This window comes from Harpia harpyja, chromosome 7, assembly GCF_026419915.1.
Source record: "Harpia harpyja isolate bHarHar1 chromosome 7, bHarHar1 primary haplotype, whole genome shotgun sequence".
NCBI lineage: Eukaryota > Metazoa > Chordata > Aves > Accipitriformes > Accipitridae > Harpia > Harpia harpyja.
Genome location: NC_068946.1, coordinates 51,268,234 through 51,286,940, shown reverse-complemented (window position 1 = coordinate 51,286,940; position 18,707 = coordinate 51,268,234). Strand labels below are relative to the sequence as shown.

At 40.9% G+C, this 18,707-nt stretch overlaps 1 protein-coding gene across 1 annotated transcript in view; it reads left to right on the top strand.

Annotated features, from left to right (window-relative positions):
- Positions 1-18,707, top strand: part of LOC128144630 (von Willebrand factor D and EGF domain-containing protein-like) — a 190,550-nt gene that overhangs the window by 74,140 nt on the left and 97,703 nt on the right. The window contains exons 9-11 of the mRNA XM_052793761.1: positions 2,400-2,670; positions 5,693-5,871; positions 9,514-10,457. Of these exons, the coding sequence (XP_052649721.1) occupies positions 2,400-2,670; positions 5,693-5,871; positions 9,514-10,457 (1,394 nt within the window). The remainder of the gene's footprint in view (positions 1-2,399; positions 2,671-5,692; positions 5,872-9,513; positions 10,458-18,707) is intronic.

Here is an 18,707-nt window from a genome sequence, read left to right as displayed (position 1 = left end):
GTTAGTTAATCTAATGCTACTAGTAGTAATTGTTTACATGTATTTATATTCCCTTCTGTCCCTCTCTTACAATAAACCAACAGAAATTATTCCTATAGCATCTCACTGTCATAACCAAAGACCGAGGAGCATTTCATAATTCTTGGCTTAAGAGCACAACTTGAGCCATGACTTCATGCTGGGACAAGAACTTGCTGGACCCCTTGAAAAACATCCCAAACACATAGATGCAGAGGGACAGAACCACTTTCCACCCAGTACATCCATTGCTACAGACTATTAGGGAAGCAGGATGGGGAAGCGCACTGTGGAGGGCAATTTAGACACAAGCAGTGTCTCCTGGTTCACAAAGAACACCCAGAGCTCCCTCATGCAAGAGCTCCAGCAACTCTACTTCATGCTTTTAGTGCCACAAGCAATTTCTCAAATGTTGTCCAAAGAATCATTATCGCAATTACAGTTGTATAAACATCATAAAAGTTTACCTGACTACGTGCAATTATCCATTCAAGTAATTCAAAGGCAGCTGAAAGCTTCAATTTAGACACATTGCAGATTTGTTATGTGCTATGCAAGCTATGCCCTGACTTAATTGAAGGACTCTAAGTGACATCCAGAACAGTTGGATTGGGTCCACTGTCAATGCTTATTAAGCAGTAAATAGCTCCCGCACTGTAACTGCAGTGATATTTATATGTATATGCTAATACAGTCTTATTTACCAGATACAGCTGATTAGTCTGGGTACAGCCATTCTGACGCATTATTTTCCATCAACCTCTCTAAACACCTTTCCTTCTAAGCTCCCCCTGTTGAAGGAAACTGGAAGGTGATTCTCATAAAATATCCTGTCTCCTCTGTCTCAGCTGTGAAGATGTCTAAATGGAGCTAGTACTTGATGTTAAAAGAGATTATCTATTTTTTATGTTGTCCGTAGTTCTAATCAATCTTAGCAACAGCATCTGCGCAGCGTACTTAGGATTTATGTACCTGATTAGAAAATAAGATGAGACAGAACCATTCAAAATCTTATCGTTTCATGGCCAACTTCACTAAGTTTTTCAAGATGAAAGATAAAGTCAGATGTGTTTTCTAGCAGAGAAAAAAAGCAGTTGGAGTCTAAATTCTTACTGTGTTTTAAGCTACGTAGTTTTCTATGGCTTTTATTCTGAAGGGAAATAAAATGCAGATACATACATGCTAAAAAAATCTCAGTTCTTGAGCCATTTGTTCCTCTGTATAGGAAACATTAAAAGACTGGAAAAATATTGATGTTTGTATGACAGTGCTTAAAAATAATCCTGCTATTTAGCTGAGGTATTTTATACATTCCTTTTTACATTTTCTTCTTTTATTGTAGAAAAGAATAATGCTTATTATTATAAGCTTATAGCTTCGTTTCCATGTTACTTAATTTCATAAAAATCGTGTTTAAAACTAAATGCAGTATGCAGTGCCTTAAAAGGAAGTAGAATAACCCATCATTTTTAAAGATGGCAGCTGTTGGCTTGTGAGGAGAAAACTCCAGCAACATATATAAAGTATACAGCTACTGCTTGCTTTCCTTTTATTCATCACGTTAGAATAAAGCAGAGTAAGAATAAGATAGGCTTATGGAGTGAGAAAAGAAAGAACAAGCAGAAGAGGATCTCCCCGCAGGTCCCTGTTGTGGAAACCCAAGGGGCTGCAGGCGGGAGGGGTTTTACCTGGCTCGGGTACAGGGGAAACCCTTGCAAAGTTATTAAAATTATTCTGCTCATGGCCTCACTCTGGTGGAGCAAGGACTTTCTGTACAGGGAAGAATGAAAGTCCCAAATTGTTCAACTGTGCTGATTGTCAATCCATTTAGAGCAAAAGTTGTGCTTACAGGGAAGTTAGAGGCGGGGGGAACCAAGTTCATTTTAACAGCTTTTTCAGTAGAATCCCAGTTTTTCACACAAAGTATTCACCTAGCTGCAGTCAGTCTTGTAAAAGTTAGTGATTAGTCACAGAAGAGGTTATTTGAGCACTGATTTTGCTTTGAAGAATACCATGCTGTAAAGCATCCGGTTAGAACCAAAACATATTTATTAAGGCCTGGAGGCAGGGACTTTTTCCTATTTGCTTTTTATCAAATGTTTATCCTTTTTATCCATGCCCGTTGCCATGGCAGCAGCTGGGAGACAGCTACCCGCTTTTTACATGAATTCTTAGGCACTTCCAGCTAATACCTGCGACGGCTTTCCCTTGCTTACGGCGCAGGAGAAACGCTTCCCCACGTGTTGATTTTCCCTCTTCCAAGGTCAGCTGCCACACCGGTCTAATTAAAGAGTGCTGTTGTACGAGTACCAACAAATGGCCGTCACGGGTGGATGCTCTGGGGTCTCTAAATCCTCTTTTTTTTGTTTGTTGCTGTTTAGGCGCTACGATAACTATAAAATCGGCACCTTCCTTTTGTGCCAGAGCGTGTCGCGGGCATTTGAAGTGCACGTTCGGCAGTGGGATTGCGGAGGCCACCGCTCCGCCACCGCCTGCAATTGCGGCGTAGCCGCGCGAGAAGGGGGTGACACCGTGGTGCTGGACACCTGCAATGGCCATTTTCGGGAGAGCAGACCCCAGCTAGCCATCAAAAGCACCGAGGCATCGCCACGTGTCAAAATCCTAAAGTCCTACGGAGGGAGAAAAATAACAGTACGTGGATATTTGAGTACTCTTGTTGTTCTTTAAAAATGTGAGTTTAATATTTCTGAATTATTAATGAAGTTGCTACAAAAATTTCTATCTGAAGCCATAAGAGCGCCTGCAGCAAAATGTACCAAAAAACGAGATGCAGGGAAGAAGCTGGTTAAAGCGTTAGTTTAAGAAACTGTAAAACAAAACAAAACAAATATCTCTGGAAATTTCTCGGAGACATAGCAGAGTGCCAATGTTGTTACTTACTCTCTGCAGTATGGCAATCCGCTCTCCGTTTGTTTATGCTAGGCACTACCCAACCACATCACATAAAGTAAATTTCTTTGCAGAGCTTATGGTATAAATATTCAAGGAAAGATCACAGGTAGCAGAATAATGTATTTTTAGAGTGGAATGGTAAGGCAATATTAGTCAGATCCAGACAGCCCCCAAAAGCCAAGAAAATGGGCTGCAAATGTGCAACATTTGGTATAATTTAAAGCATTTGCCTAAAAAATATATGGCCACAACATACTTTGCATGAATATCACTTATCCACACTAATCCAGTGAAATCACTGGAAGAATAAGAGCAGGCTGCAAGAGGGGCTTTGGTGAGGAGAAGAGCCACAAATTATGGCCAAGAAGATAATTTTATCCTAGAGTTGTATCATCAAGATTTATTGCCAGGAAATGTTCTGGGTGAAGGCAGGTCCACAATAGAGCCAGAATGATGCAGGGAGTGCCTGTGCTTGGCTCTCCTTGTGATCTGGCTTGGAATAGATCTTAGTAAGGTAGTAATTGGAAGTCTGTTAATTATAGCATAGAGAAAAAAGCAGAAAGCAAGCTGTCATTTCATTTTGCAACTGAATGCAATATAATTACTTTTTTATTACTAGTATAATCTTAGCAAGGAATCCCTATTCTCATTTACATCTCGTGTAAGTCTCAGTGAAACAAACCAGGAAACCCCCAGGACACGAATATGAATCCTGCCCTGATCTGAATGGGAATGTGTAGGAACTGTGCAGCAATGAATACGATCCCTGATCACGCCGCTGTGCACGGTACATCCCAATTTGCTCAGCAGTTGTCCATCACCAACCTCGCGCAGCGCAAGAGCCGGCTCCCCACGGCTCCCGCGCCATTCAAGGCTGATGCTTTGAATGGGATTAAGTCACTCTCTTTTCTGTGCAAGCTTCCAGCAGGTAGTCACTATATATCTCTGCAGACTAAGGTCTCAAAAAAGCTTCTTCAAAGCCTAAATCAGCGGTGTTAAATCCAGGTGGGTTACAGAAAACCTGGGCAGTTGTTAAGTCCTCAGTGGCAGGTGGGATGCCTTGCCCAGGGCAGCAGGAGGAGAAAGGGTTACAGCCCTCTGAATTCCTGAAGTGAATCCACACCTGGAAATATTAATCCAGACAGCACAGAAGACTGAAGCAGCTCATGCAGTCCTGACTGCAAGGATTTTATATGCAGCCTTGTAGGAAATGCTCCTCCCTGTAGTAAGGCATATAATTAGAAGGCACATATTTATCTGAAGAAGGAAATCAAATCCTACCCAGCACTGTGTCAGCTGCAGCTTTCCTGCTCTAGCTATTAAACCACTAAGAAAAAATTAACTCACCAGGCCACTTGAGCTTTATGTTGGGGAATCTTTTTATTTTTTTGAACTTACCTTGGGAAGCAAAACATACAGCCAAGGTGGAGGTACAGCCAAGACCTTCTGATGTATTCAAAGAACTGGGTTTATATGATGACTTCCATTATTCACCAAGGCCAATAATTTTTGGAAAAAAGGATGTTTTAAATGCCCTGATCAAAACACAGAGGGCCTGAGTTCAAAACATAGTGTCCCCAGCTGTTATTGCAATCAGTGGCACTTTGCTGCTCCGCTCAGCTGGGCAAGGAGATCACTCACAGAGAGCTCCTCAAAAAGTATTCTCACACCCGAAATGATGACTGGGAAGCTAAAATGGGCAAGATTGCTATTTAGTACAGCCAAAATGTAAACTCAGGATTCCAGCACAGCAATACAAATATAAGCTAGTTGCTTTTTCACAGATATGAATAGATTCAGTCGGGAGGAACTTAGAAGGGATGAAAAAATCCCCACCGAAAGAAACAAAAGTAGTGGACATTGTTTGGCTGAATAAATTATACTTAGGCAGGGGTCACTTAAAAAAAGGAAAATAATTATTTTGAAATTATTGTAATGAGATGTTTCCAACTATTTAATGTACTTTAAAGATTACTGAAGACATTTAATTTGGGATCAAAAAAAAAAATTAAGGTTACTTATCAGGTTAGAGTGCTCCTGCTCCCACTCCTGGCACAGATCAGTTTCAAAATAATTTTCTTTTTACCTGTAAAAATAAAGCAAATTAACAAAAATGCATTTCAGTTGAACAGGTTTTTTTTCTTTTCTTTTTTTTTAATATTATTTCATTGGGACACCAATCTGAAAAATCCATTATCCACACAGTTACTTCTTTGTCTTAACTTCAAGATTTTTTTTTTCTTTTAAAGGTCAGCGTAAGCCTACCACAAGTTCTTTAATGAGAAAATTGCTTTATCCACTTTAAAACACAATCATTTTCTGGGTAATCCGGCCCTGGAAAATGAAACGATTTTTCAGAGAGAAGAAAGCTGTTTTTCAAACTTGGCAGTTTATCTAAAAGAAATGATTTCCCAGGCAAAGACACAAGGGTGGCCTTACTGTTATGGAATTCACTTCAAAAATTAGCTGGTAACTTACCAGTGGGAAAACTTCAATTGATGTAATTATTAATTTAAAAAGAAAGTACTTGTGCAGTTTTATATTTATGTAATGCTATCAGATATTAGTACCATGGAATCTGAAAGCAAGCTAAATAATAACACAAATAAATATTTAAAGTGTATCTAAGTGATCTTAAATTACCTCTGCCATCACCAATGTCCTACTTTGATATATTCGTTTATAAAAAGGGACATTTTTTTATTGCATAAAAAGCTTGGTAACAGCTTCGATTCACTGGGGGTTTTTTCTGCCTCTTCAGATCCTGTTCCCTTCGGGAGCGTTTGTTCGAGCCGACGTGAGCGAGTGGGGAATGGGTCTGACGGTGAGGATGCCGGGTAGCGACTTCAACAGCACCAGAGGTTTGTGTGGCCTCTTTGACGGGATCGGTCACAACGACCTGAGCGATGTGCCTGAGGAAGACTTCATAGAGGAGTGGAGGTACAAAGCGAGAGAGGATCCCGGCCTGGGAGATGCTCTGTAGCACTGTTTCAAGGGGTGTTGATAGGTTTATTTCATTACATACTCCCCTAATGACCTGACAGAGAGATCCGCTTAATCTAGCGATGGAAGCCTGGAGACCCATTACCAGCCGAACAGCACAGGGCCTTAATTTTCAGTCAGCACAATACACATAAGCAGTTACTGAGAGAGAAGTTTTATATTCGCAAGTGATGTCATGTTAACAGCTGTGTGAAGATCCCACTCAGCTGTGAAAAAAATTGTGGTTCTCACCCACACTGGAAAATGTAGATAACTGACAATACAGATTAATTAAGGGTTTGGTATTTCCCTTGTTCTTTTATTCCCAAACACTAATTACAATACGTGAGTATAGATTAAATGTTACATTTTGACGAAGTGTGGTAATATATGTACCATGCTAAAACTTAATATCTACTCTAATAATGATGACATTGAGCTCTAAAAACTTGCACTTTCTGAGACGGGTGGTCTGGAACCAAAGCCAGGGGTCTGGTGCTCTGACATATCCCTATCCCTATCCCTATCCCTATCCCTATCCCTAACCCTAACCCTATCCCACATTTTAATTCCTATTGCTGAGCTCTAAATGTGCCTAACAGGTGTTCCTAAAACCAAAATGGGTTTGGTTGACTGTGTAGTTTTGTTTGTGAAGTATGTTTTGCAAATAAGGAAAAATAAGGCAAACCACGTTAGCGTACCACTTAATCTGTACATGGGAAATCAGAACAATCCTATAGGAACAATAAATTTTTAGACCTATTGCATTTCAGAAAATAAACAAACACCTCTACCATATTCTAGTTATATTCAGTGGGCCTAAGTAATGGCTATTTAATGGCAATTTTGACCAGTCGTTACAAATTTTACTATTTAGAAGTCAACAGCCATCTTTCAAATCTTAATGATGTGATAATCAGTCAGAGCTTCCTTCTGGGAAGGCAAATGGAGAAATAGTTTGGTGCAAGAACCAACCAACTGCTGACTACCCAAAAAGGGGCTAACAAGATCCTTAGGATGACCTGTTCAAAGCAACTTTGTTGAAAGATCAGAAGCCAAAGCACAATATATAGGAATTATAGAAGTTTTCTAGGGCTCAGCACATATGATGGAGATACTTCAGGGAGGGCAGAAGAAGCTCTTGCTAAGTGAGAAGGGCAGAAGGGGTGATGAGTTTCACCTTGCGGTACTCCCAAGGGTAAATCTCAAGGACCCTTTAGAACCTGGTTAAAAAAACAAGCCCACGGAAAGGCTGAGGCCACCTCCAGAGGAGACTGGATCGGTCTCTGATCCACCCACGGAGAAATGGCACAGTAAAAGCCAAAACCTACAGGGTGATTTTTCTGCTGCTGTTTTTAATTTCATTTTAAATAACACTGAGAACATGTTAGGTTTTCTCCAGCACCTGAAGCTAGTCTGAGTGCTCACCACCTGGCAGTTCGGCTCTTTCCCTGGCTCCCACCTCTCTCAAGCAGCTGCAGGGCTCTGAATGGCACAGATCTGTTTTAAACATCAGCTTTCCAATGCAACTTTTAAACAATAAAACAACATCAGAGCCTCCCAGCCCTTAAATAACATCCAGACAGAGAAAAGCTGAATTTTAAAGCATGTATTTTAAGTAGGTAAAATAAATTTTTCAAACCATTTTTCAAATCTTTTGAGAAACCAGCAGCAATGTTATTCATTTTGCACTCTTTCTCTATAACAGCATCCAACTCAGTTTGAAAAACTTGTCTTTAGATCTTCCTTGATTATAACGGGCAGGTAAGAGCAATTATAGTCTGGTCATCTTATGCACAGGACAGAAGACACATCCTAGCTCACTGAGGTGCTGTTGGTACGTGCATGCCTCTGAGGAAGGATGGGGTTTCCAGTGGCTTCATCCTTTCCACACCATATACCCCCCTCTTGTTGACCAGGGCTGACCAAAGGAAGGTATCTGGTTTCACACAGGAATAACAAAGGAATTTGTTTCAATAAAATATCAAGGCAAAAGAGTTTCATTTTACTGAAATATTCATTTGTGGTTTAAGTTTCTGTCCTTATTCTGGACAAGTTTATGTGATTTTCAGTTAGTTAGTTAGTTATTAAATATGTGATATTTACCCTAGCCTCTAATTTATGTAGCATTCCCTCAGTGAAAGAGCTACTTCTGCTGCCTTAGTTTAGGTTTACAGTTAGTTCATGATGTAAGTCTGGGTAGCTTCAGCTGCAGGTAACACCACCGTGCAGAGCTGGAGGAACAGTGCGTGCAGGACTCCCGCTCAGACACTAAACTGCGTTGTCCAAAAGACTCGTATTCCCTCAATCACCCTAAATGTTTTATTGTTCTAGGCTGTAGGAAAGTGCAGAATAGCCTCTGCATTTCTGCAAGCATGAAAGCTCTCCTGTTGTATCACACTGTATTCTGTTGTGCCCGCACATTGGGAAAAATGGTTTCATAAATGTCTGGGCTCATGTTTCAGAAGAAGAAATTGGTTCATGTTGCCTGTGTCACCATGATGTTTTATTTAAAAGTTAGTATTGTATCAATGATCAAAATAGTAATATCATATATGCCATTTTCAATATATTTTGGAAAAATTGGATAAAGGCAATTACATTTTCTACAACAGTATCTAGCGTCTGGCTCCAAAATTTTGGCAAATGCTTTCACTTTCCTGTAATCTCTACATTCTGGCTGCAAGACAAAATTAATGCCAAAATAATTTAAATTTTTGGTGATAATTCCAATTTGTCTGGAAATGACATGCTCCCAACTATTGGGACAAGAAGCATATCTTTTTCTATGAAGCTCCAGGATCCCTCTTGTGCTGCACAAATAAGATCAATAAGAAATCTTGTACTCATGATAGTTCCAAAGAAACTTTAATCATGGCTGTTTATTCAAACTGAACTCTCTAGAAGTTCATCCATCATTAAAGCTGGACTAAATTAAAAAGGAAAAAAAAAAAATCACCTCACCTTATTTGATAGCCTAGCCCTATGATCAAAACTGCAGAAAACTGCTCTGTGTCAGAAGAAAAACTCAAAGAAAGCTCCATTAGAAGACAAGAATGAAATGAAGTATAGATTAAAAAAAAATTTAAAGGAAAAAACATTCGAAGGAAAAAACATAGTGATCCAAGTCTTAGAGGAAACACCTAGTAAGGAGAGCACAGGCACATAGATAAAGATGGTTTTCATAATAAAGCATTTAAAACAAAAGCGTCTTTTTTGTCATTCTCCAAGCTGTATCTGAGTCACGCCAGGGACAAATCCAAGGCCTTATTTCATGTGTAATATGCAAAAGGTAACCTGCACCTTAGAGGAAGTTCTGCAAAGAGAAATCAAGCAGTTAGGCAACGCTCCAGCAAAGCACTTAAGCATCTGTTACTAAAAAGTCCCCATGTAGTGCTAAAGAACGTACAGGACAACTCAAGAAGGGCAGTGCAAAAGCAACTAAAGAAAACAGAGATTAAACTTAAGCATTTTCTTAAGTACTTTTGTAGATTGGGAATTTATACGTTCCCCAGCCTCAGGGAAGGAAAGCGTACTTGGTATTGTAGACTAATCTGTTGAAAGTTTCCTCCCTCTAATCTCTTTCTATTTTTAAATCAGAATACCTCCGGGGAAGAGTTTATTTGACAAGGCTCCAGCACCTTCTGAGGGGAAGGAAAGGAAAAATTACTGCAGATGTCAGAAGGAGAGCACTAAGTCCGTGCCCGTGGTAAACACGCTGAATGCCTTTCAGACCGCTTTCCCTCCATCCTCTGGTTGCCGTTATGATCATGTGGATTACACCTCTGCAATCCCGTATCTAGATGTTACGTCAGAGTTTGTCACTCACTCAGAAATAGAGTCTACTTTAAGAAAAGATGAGAAACTGTCGACCAAGTCTTTTGATCAGAGATATCTGCCTAAATCAGTCCAAAAGCGAGGTAGCCCCGAGGACCGATTAAAACCCCTCGCACACAATGTTTCCATGAAAAGCAATAGTTCCATTAACTCTACCAAACCCACAGAAGACCTAAGGAGAGCAAAAAGGCAAGAAGACTATTACGAATACTCATCCTTTCACCCTTTGCATGGCCCAAGCCAGAGAGACTCAGAGACCTTTGCATATTTTTTCCCAGAGGATTACTTTGAAGGGATTAGGACGAAACTTCCACTGGCATGGCCCACTCCCAACGGTTTAACTGCTGCCAAAGCTCGTGAGATTTGCCACCAAATTCTTGCAAATTCCACCATTGGCTTAGTTTGCAAAGGTCTCCTTGGAAAACAGATGGATGAGGCAATTGATATCTGCCTTTTAGATCTGCAGCTCAAAGATGACGTGGCTTGGGTAAGGGCACTTATAGCCCTTTTGGAAAATGAATGTGAAAGAAGAGTGTTAGGAAAGAGAAACAGAGTGTTTCATGTAGGAAACCAGCCATCTGCTACCCAGGAGGAAATCCTCACCGCTCTCCGGTGTCCTGCTTTCTGTAATGGCAATGGACAATGTACTGAACTGGGCTGCCAATGCTTTGAAGACCACAGCTCCTACGACTGTAGCATTGCCAAAAGTAAGTAAAAAATTCTGTTTGTTCCTACCCTACCCATCTTTCCATGGTATTAGAATTATTAGGTAGAACATCTGCACAGAGTTGTTTGCTCTTCAAACAGTGCTACTAGTAAGATATTTGATGAATTAGTAATCAGTTTTTTGACCTTGAAGAGCCGATCAAAATATCTGGTTGGCTGGTCCTTCACTTTTTCGCCTCAGTAACTTTTTAAAAATGGATTTTACAAGCCCCTTAGCAAATTGGTTTTGCAGAAGTGATTTTCTTTACATCTGATCTATCACCGGCATGCTGACAAGCAAGCTTCTGACAAAAAAGAGGGTCCTGCTCACCTTGTGGTCAATATTCATGTTAACACTGTATAGCTATTTCTTTTTTTTTCCCTGATCAACGGAGAATAAAATTTGAAAATTAATTTCAAACACTGTACTCGTAACAAAAAAAAATTAAAAGTGACAAAATGAACAGGTAACATTGTCAAAGCCATAAAATAGCTACAGGACATATTCAAGCCTGCAGACCTGATTCTGCAAATATTTATGAATTACATTTACACAGGAGACCATCCCACTAGGTTTGTTTCTTCTTTACAGTTCAGCCTCTCAAAGGATAAATCCCAGTCCAATGTGAGTACTGACAGTGCTTGAAACTAAGCACACGCATAAATGTTAGCATTAATTTCAAAATGCAAGCCCTGCCTCAGCAAACCGCATAAGCTTATGCTTGAAGTTACAAAAAGGTGCTTAAAGCTCAGCCGTACAGCTGAGTTCCTGCAGCTTAAGAAGTAACAGTATTTCAGCTAAACTGAAATGACAAGGTACGCTCTCTTAACCCATCCCAAATGTGGGGTAAAGCCTTTTTCTATGATGCTTAGGACATTATTCTGTATTTAGGACAGGTAAAGCTCATATCTAGGGTTAGTCGAGACATCCAAATGTCCATCCAGCCCTGGGAGCTCAGCGGCACATCTGATACCCCAAGGCATTTACTAGCTGGGACAGGATTACCCACGTGCTTCACAATAAATATGTCTTCAGTGTGCTGATTTAAAGTGGTTCAAATATATCCTGAGATTTTTTTTTTTTGTTAATGGCAGGCTAAAATTTGCAGGACCTAAATATGGAGGAATTCATTCTCTTCTATACAGAGAACAACTGACACCAGTGACCGAAAAGCGAGTTGAGCAATTTTGCCGTAATTGTCCAATATACAATTCAATGTTTAACTTCATTTCTCTGTGATACGGTCAGGTTAGGGGGGTTTCTTAGGCCAGATTTTTAAATTTTATTTTATTTTGCTATGGTTGAAATCCCAGAGATTAGAGGAAAATAACTTCAATATGACCTTTCAAGTAAAAGCTAATGGCACCTTGTCTTCTTGCTGCGACATCAAATATAAACAAGGACAGAGTACAGAGCACGGCCTGAGATTGCACAGGGAGGTGAGAAGTGGAAAACAAACATACATCAGCTGTGGCAAACATGCCGTAAGCCATTACTAGTCCCTCGTCTGGCTGCTTTGTCTCTCTCTCACTGCCTTTGCTTCACTTTTCTCCACTTGAGGAAAACGTGGTAGTTAGTCTTTGCTTCAAATCACTTCTCTTTTGGCAGTCTGGTTTATTAGAGTTCACAGTACATCAAATTATTCCCTCCCATTTTCCAAAGAGTCACTAGTATCCCGACTCCCCCCGGCAGACCTGAAAACCTCTCTGCTCCGCTGCTCCGGGGCTCCCGCAGGTTCTCCACTGAGCCAGAGCTGCTCCGTGGAGGCTGAGTTTTTAGCACGAGCATCCTCGTACTTAGCCTGGTCCCTGGGGGAAGCAAGCTTGGTGTTGGGTCTGCAAAAGAGCTGTGCTGTTGCAATTAGGAACGTATAAATTTCCCTTAATGTTTATACGGCTCCACTTTCTGGGGGTGAGTTTCTTAGTGTCGTGACAAAATCAACATTGACAGCTTCAGCAGTTTTCCTAATACAAAGCAGAAGGCCCTTTTCCAAAATTCCCGTGCAGTTTTCCCAACATTTCAAGGGCAATATTTGATTTTAAAAGCGAATGGCCCTTGTTCGCTCTATCACACTGTATACAACCCACGTTATCTTAGCTGCAGCTAAGGACTTGTATTTTTCTTAAACTAATACCTGTAAAATATTTTCTGTGGGTGTAAACTTTAAGTACAAATATTATTTTTTATTTAAGAAAACCTACAGAACACATTAATAATAACTATTTGAGGGGAAGAATGCTTTCTAGCTAAGTAAAGCAAGCTCAGAGGGGAAAGAATTAAATAAAAATGTAGTAGAAATTGGCATTTTGAGCCACCAGTATTTATTTTTCTCTTGAGGAAAGTGTAGTGGCCTAACTCTCTGATGTGCAGGGTATGTCTTCCCAAGGGTGCACCTGACATGGGGAATATTTACCATTCATTTTTCTTTTTTCCACCATACTACTGAGATTATATGCTGCCCTCTCATCAACAGCTGTCCATCTCCAGAGGTGTAAGACAACAGTCACTCATGGTATATTCTACACCATGAACATACACTGGGAACTTACTCATTTGGACAGAAGAAAAATGAAAAAAAAAAAAAATCAAAATGTCACAACAGACTGTTATTAAGGCTAGTGGAATTACTTTAATCACTAAAATATTCTCTTTAAAATAAAGATTTATTTTTTTCTATTTGTAATCTGTCTACCAGTTTGTACAGGGTAAAACCCTGAACATGCAGCACAGTTCATGGGGATGGACCCCTCAGCCCATGGAAACCTCTAAGCTGTTTTCTGTATGAAAACTAGGATCTTAAAGAGGAACTCCTGTCTCCCAAATATCCTTGTAGACAATAATACTACTTAGTAACTTATTGTGCGTTCTACATCCTAAAGAAAATATTTATTCAAAATATTTTACAATCTGTTTTTCATTAAAATGGGGGGGGGGGGAAGCAGCTGCTTAAGCAAATATAACTTAAAAAAAAATTGCTAACAAATGAAAAAAAATCCATTAATGCTTTTGAGAGTTTTTTTGTTAAAGAAGGGATTCTCCTTCATATAAAAACCTAGGGGTTTTTTGGCTGGATTTGGTTTGGATTGTTGTTTTTTTCACCCAAAATGAAGACACTAAAAATAAAGAGGATCCATTTCCTGACCACATTTACCTAAGACATCATGGTATTTACAAATGGGAACAATGGTGATCCAGAGAGTTGCAAATACCTTCTGTAAAATGGGTTCCACAAATGCGAAACACTTCGGCAAATATACCTTTGAATCCATAAATTGCTATCACTTGACTCTTCCCAAAGTATGTTGCCAGAACTGTCCTCAGCTCTTCCATGTGATGGGTGAGTGGCAGGCAGTACGAATTTCCCCCGATGTCAGTGGTAACAGTTTGAAGATCGTCATCATATCAGTCCTTTTAAAGAGAAGGGCTTCCTTTAGTTTGGGGAACATAACATTGAAAATTAACTTCTCAGCATGTTCAGTGGATACTCACCAAGATTTTAGTGAAGACCAGTGATTAAAGCTATCTTTTATACTAATTTCTGAGTATTTGACCATAAGTCTGTGTAACAATCTTTGAATGCTACTTCTGCATACGTAGTATGTGCCTCCGACCTGGATGTCAGAAAACACCTCTTCACCTAAGTACTGACAGAGGCCCATAATCATTAAAAACAACGGACTCCAAATTTGTCGATAGCTTCTCATTTACTTTAGAAGGTTTATGCTTGTCTTACAACAGCCCGAAATCAGAGCTTTGAACCCTGGAAACTGAGCTGACTGTAGTGCTTTTGGAAAGCATTGGTCTGCAGGGTGGTCAAAACCACAAGACTCTGAATCCAGTCCCCTGGAGTAACCTTCTCCAGCTTTAGGATCCCTTGGAGAAGGGTTTGAAATGGTATTATGTCCTTACAGGAGGGTCAGTAATTTAATGTGGATAATTTGGTTTTAATTCCTGATACCACACATAAAAGCATACTTGATAAAGAAGAAATAAAGAACAGGAGGTGTCTTCTGGTACTCTTCCCTCCTCCTCTCCCAGATATCCTGTACGAACTAACACTAGACTGGTGAAACACCAGTCCATGCTGGGAGGGCGATAGCTCAGACAGTCACACTGGGTGGCTCCACAGCAGAGCCCAGCAGTGAGGAGGACCTGGCTGCTGGGTTAGTCCATCCCTTGTACTAATGGTACAGAGATAACGGGATGGAGAAGCATTTGAAGTTCAAGCTGACTTGGAGCAAAATTGAGAAAAAAAACTATTCCAGAAAAAATTTTTAAAAAGCAAGGTAACAGCTGGCATGCTTAATTTGCAGAACCTTCTCCTTTGTCTTCAGTATAACTATAGAGAAGCTAAGAGAGGACTTCACACAAGAAGTTGGTTTCAGCATTAACTGTGGAGAGGGAAAAGTACTGCCACAGTCTAGAGTGAATCAATGTGATGAACTGCAATGAACTCTGTGTATTACACACTATTTATGAATTCATTTATGACTGACCTACAATATTCTTTCTCTCTATACAAAAATACAGAAACTGTATATCTATAAAAGTACCTGATCTTGTAAATGCAATGTAAAGCACAGCTATTCATGCAGTCAGAGGTCAGATCCCCTAGAAGGACAAACAAAATCTTAGTTCTGGCATGCCAATCACTCTGACATTATAATACTTGGAAAGGTCAGCTAGTTAATTTGGTACAGACAAGCAAGATAAGTATTAGTGTGAGCTTCACCTTTAGCTATTCTTGATTTTTGAGTTTTCTTCACAACAATTTTTAAAGATATTTGCTTGTTTTTATATTTCATAGTGTCAAGGTTTAAACCCAGCTGGCAACAAAGCACCACGAAGCTGCTCGCTCGCTCACTCCTCCCCCCCGACCCCGGTGGGATGAGGAGGAGAAAATATAAAGAAACACTCGTGGGTCGAGACAAGGACAGGGAGGGATCACTCACCACTTACAGTCACGGGCAAAAGACAGGCTCAACTTGGGGAAAAAAAACCAAATTCAATTTAATTTACTACCAATCAAATCAAAACAAGGATAATGAGAAGTAAAACCCATCTTAAAACACCTTCCCCCCACCCCTCCCTCCTTCCCAGCTCAACTCCACTCCCGAATTCTCTCCCTCCTCCCCGCCAGCGGCGCAGGGGGACGGGGAATGGGGGTTGGGGTCAGTTCCTCACACGTTGTCTCTGCCGCTCCTTCCTCCTCAGGGGCAGGACTCCTCACACTCTTCCCCTGCTCCAGCGTGGGTCCCTCCCACGGGCTGCAGTTCCTCACAAACTTCCCTGGCGTGGGTCCTTTCTGCGGGCTGCAGTCCTTCAGGCACAGGCTGCTCCAGCGCGGGCTTCCCCATGGAGTCCCGGCCATCTTGGGGGCATCCCCCTTCTCCGGCGTGGGCTCCTCTCTCCCCGGGCTGCAGGTGGGCATCTGCTCCCCCGCTCCCCTCCACAGGCTGGGGGGGCACAGCCTGCCACCTCACCGAGGGCTGCGGGGGCATCCCCTCCTGCCCCGCTCCTCCTCCTCCTCCTTCTTCACTGACCTCGGGATCTGCAGAGGAGTTCCTCTCACATTCCAATCCCCCTACTCACTGCAGGTTTCCCCTCTTAACTCTGTTCTCCCAGAGGCGCTACCGCCATCGCTGGTGGGCTCTGCCTTGGCCAGAGGCAGGTCCAACTTGGGGCCAGGGAAGCTTCTAGCAGCTTCTCACAGGAGCCGCCCCTGCAGCCCCTCCCCCGCTACCAAAACCCCGCCACACAACCCCAAAACATGTAGGCAGAAATGTTCTACATAGACAGCATAGAATCACAGAATCACTTAGAATCACTTAGACCTTTAAGATCATCGCATCCAACCATCAACACTGCCAAGTCCACCACTAAACCATGTCCCTGAGCACCATATCTACATGTCTTTTAAATATCTCCAGGGATGGCGACTCAACTACTTCCCTGGGCAGCCTGTTCCAGTGCTTGACAACCCTTTCGGTGAAGAAATTTTTCCTAATATCCAATCTAAACCTCCCCTGGTGCAACTGGAGGCCATTTCCTCTTGTCCTATCACTTGATACTTGGGAGAAAAGACTGACACCCACCTCACTACAACCTCCTTTCAGGTAGTTGTAGTGCGCGATAAGGTCTCCCCTCAGCCTCCTTTTCTCCAGGCTAAACCACCGCAGGGTTGCTTACCTGCATACCCCCAAGGTATGCATGTGATGTAACACACTTATTTGCAGGGAAAAGGACTACAGTATCACACAATAATGATGTGCTTCTTAAATGGCAGTTCAAAAGACCAGAAGTCCTCAGAACTGAAGTCCTGTTAAGGTCACTAAATCCAGGATTTCACACCAGAAAAGGCTATTAGAGACGAAGAATTAAGATCAATCTCAGAAATAAAGCTGTGTGTTCCAAGGGGAAGATCTTGAGGCCCCTGACCGGCAGCTCAGGCATCCTGACCCAGCAGGCAATCAACACCATGCAAGCACAGGTGGGATAAGCCTTTGGGGCTTTTGTACTAATAAGCAGAGGTTCTGTAGGAGGGGAAGAAAAGGACGAGAAATTAAGAACAGAATTAGGTTTCTGCAGGACATATAAAACTGCTGCCTCTTTCACTTTCTTTTAAAGGGCAGGACCGAAGAAACAGAAGAATGTATGTTGATTTTGGAAATGCTAACTCTGAAATGCCATTGTTAGGAAGAAGTTATTTTCCAGGAGAAGTTACATGAGTAATGAAGGAGAAGGCAACTCCTTTTGCTGGCCATATATTTTCCCATTAGCTCCAAAACAAATCTCTGTCTAATTTTCTCAGGCTGGAATTATAGACGTGAATTAAAACTCCCCCAAGATCAAGGAGGCCATCAACATAATTCAAATATCTTTTCCAAGGTCACCCAATCTCAGCTACGCTGCCGATACATAATAATGTATACTGCCACTGGTTTTGACCAGCACACACACACAAAAACATGGCCATGCAGTATTTTTATGGATCAGAATACAAACCATAACATATTTGGAATAATTTTAAAAGAAAACATGTAGAAAGAGAGAAGATGCGAAGTGTGGCTTACAGACAGGCTTACTCCTCTGCTCTGCCTGACTCCAACAGGAGCAGTCCAGGTGGCCAGAGCTATAATTATCCTCACATGAAAACTGCAATTTGGAGTTGAAAGGCACCTCTGAAATTTGGCAATGCTCCAGAAGCTTAGACTTTCTTAATGTTGCTTAACATTTCATAAAACCCCCCCAACACCTGTATAAGGTGCTTAAAATGTCATTACCACCTGTAATTAAATGCAGAATCCAATTACTGCAGATAGCAAATCAGGTTGGTGCTTACCGTTTGTATATATTGACCATGTTGCTTATAAAAAAAAATCAGGACTAGTAAAACACACATAGAGGGATGTAATATGGAGATTGCATGAAGCTCTAAAGAGCAATTACAAGATAAAAGGTAATGAGGAATAATAAGGACAAATTAGTTTCAGTGAAGTAATGACACTTAAAGTTTAAATTTCTATGTGGAAAGTTCTGGAAAGAAAATAGCCAGCAAAGAAATCAAAGAGAGCAAAACTGATGGTGAGAAGGTGAGAAGTTAACGCTTACCAAACACACTTACAGATATCCCATTTTCATATCAATAAATTTCAGTAACGTTAGTAAGAAATTTGTGAACCCAACTGCATTTTCAGAGCTGTGACCCACAACTACACAGGTCCCTCAGACCCACCTGTAACAGCAGTTACATGAATTACACTGTGTTATTTTTAGAATGATTATATAGACTTTTCTGAATTTATCACACTGCTTTGGGCTGAGGCTTTTTCGGGTGCTCTAATTAAATAATACTGATTAAAGCGCCAACTATTTAAAAAAAATAAATTACACTGAGCAAAATATGGGGTCAGCTATTACAGTTCCTCAGGTGGGGTCTTCCAAACAAAGATGTCTCTCCCCTATGGAAGAATAAGCTCAGACCTTTATTCAGGCCAGTCATGCAAGTCGAGGATGAAATATGTACTATAGAAATCTCACCGTTTATATAATTGTGCTTTATTTTTAAGCTTAATTCCTGTTTTCAAGGACAAAACATGAGGGAGACATTTGAAAAAAAGATTTAAATTGTTTTGAGATCCTCGGGTGAAAGGGGACAGAGTATTTCAGTTCTCTACGTCAAGCATCTGCTTTGGAGATTTTGTATGGGAACACATTGACTTTGAAATAAATATGTTTCTCCCACTTCTAT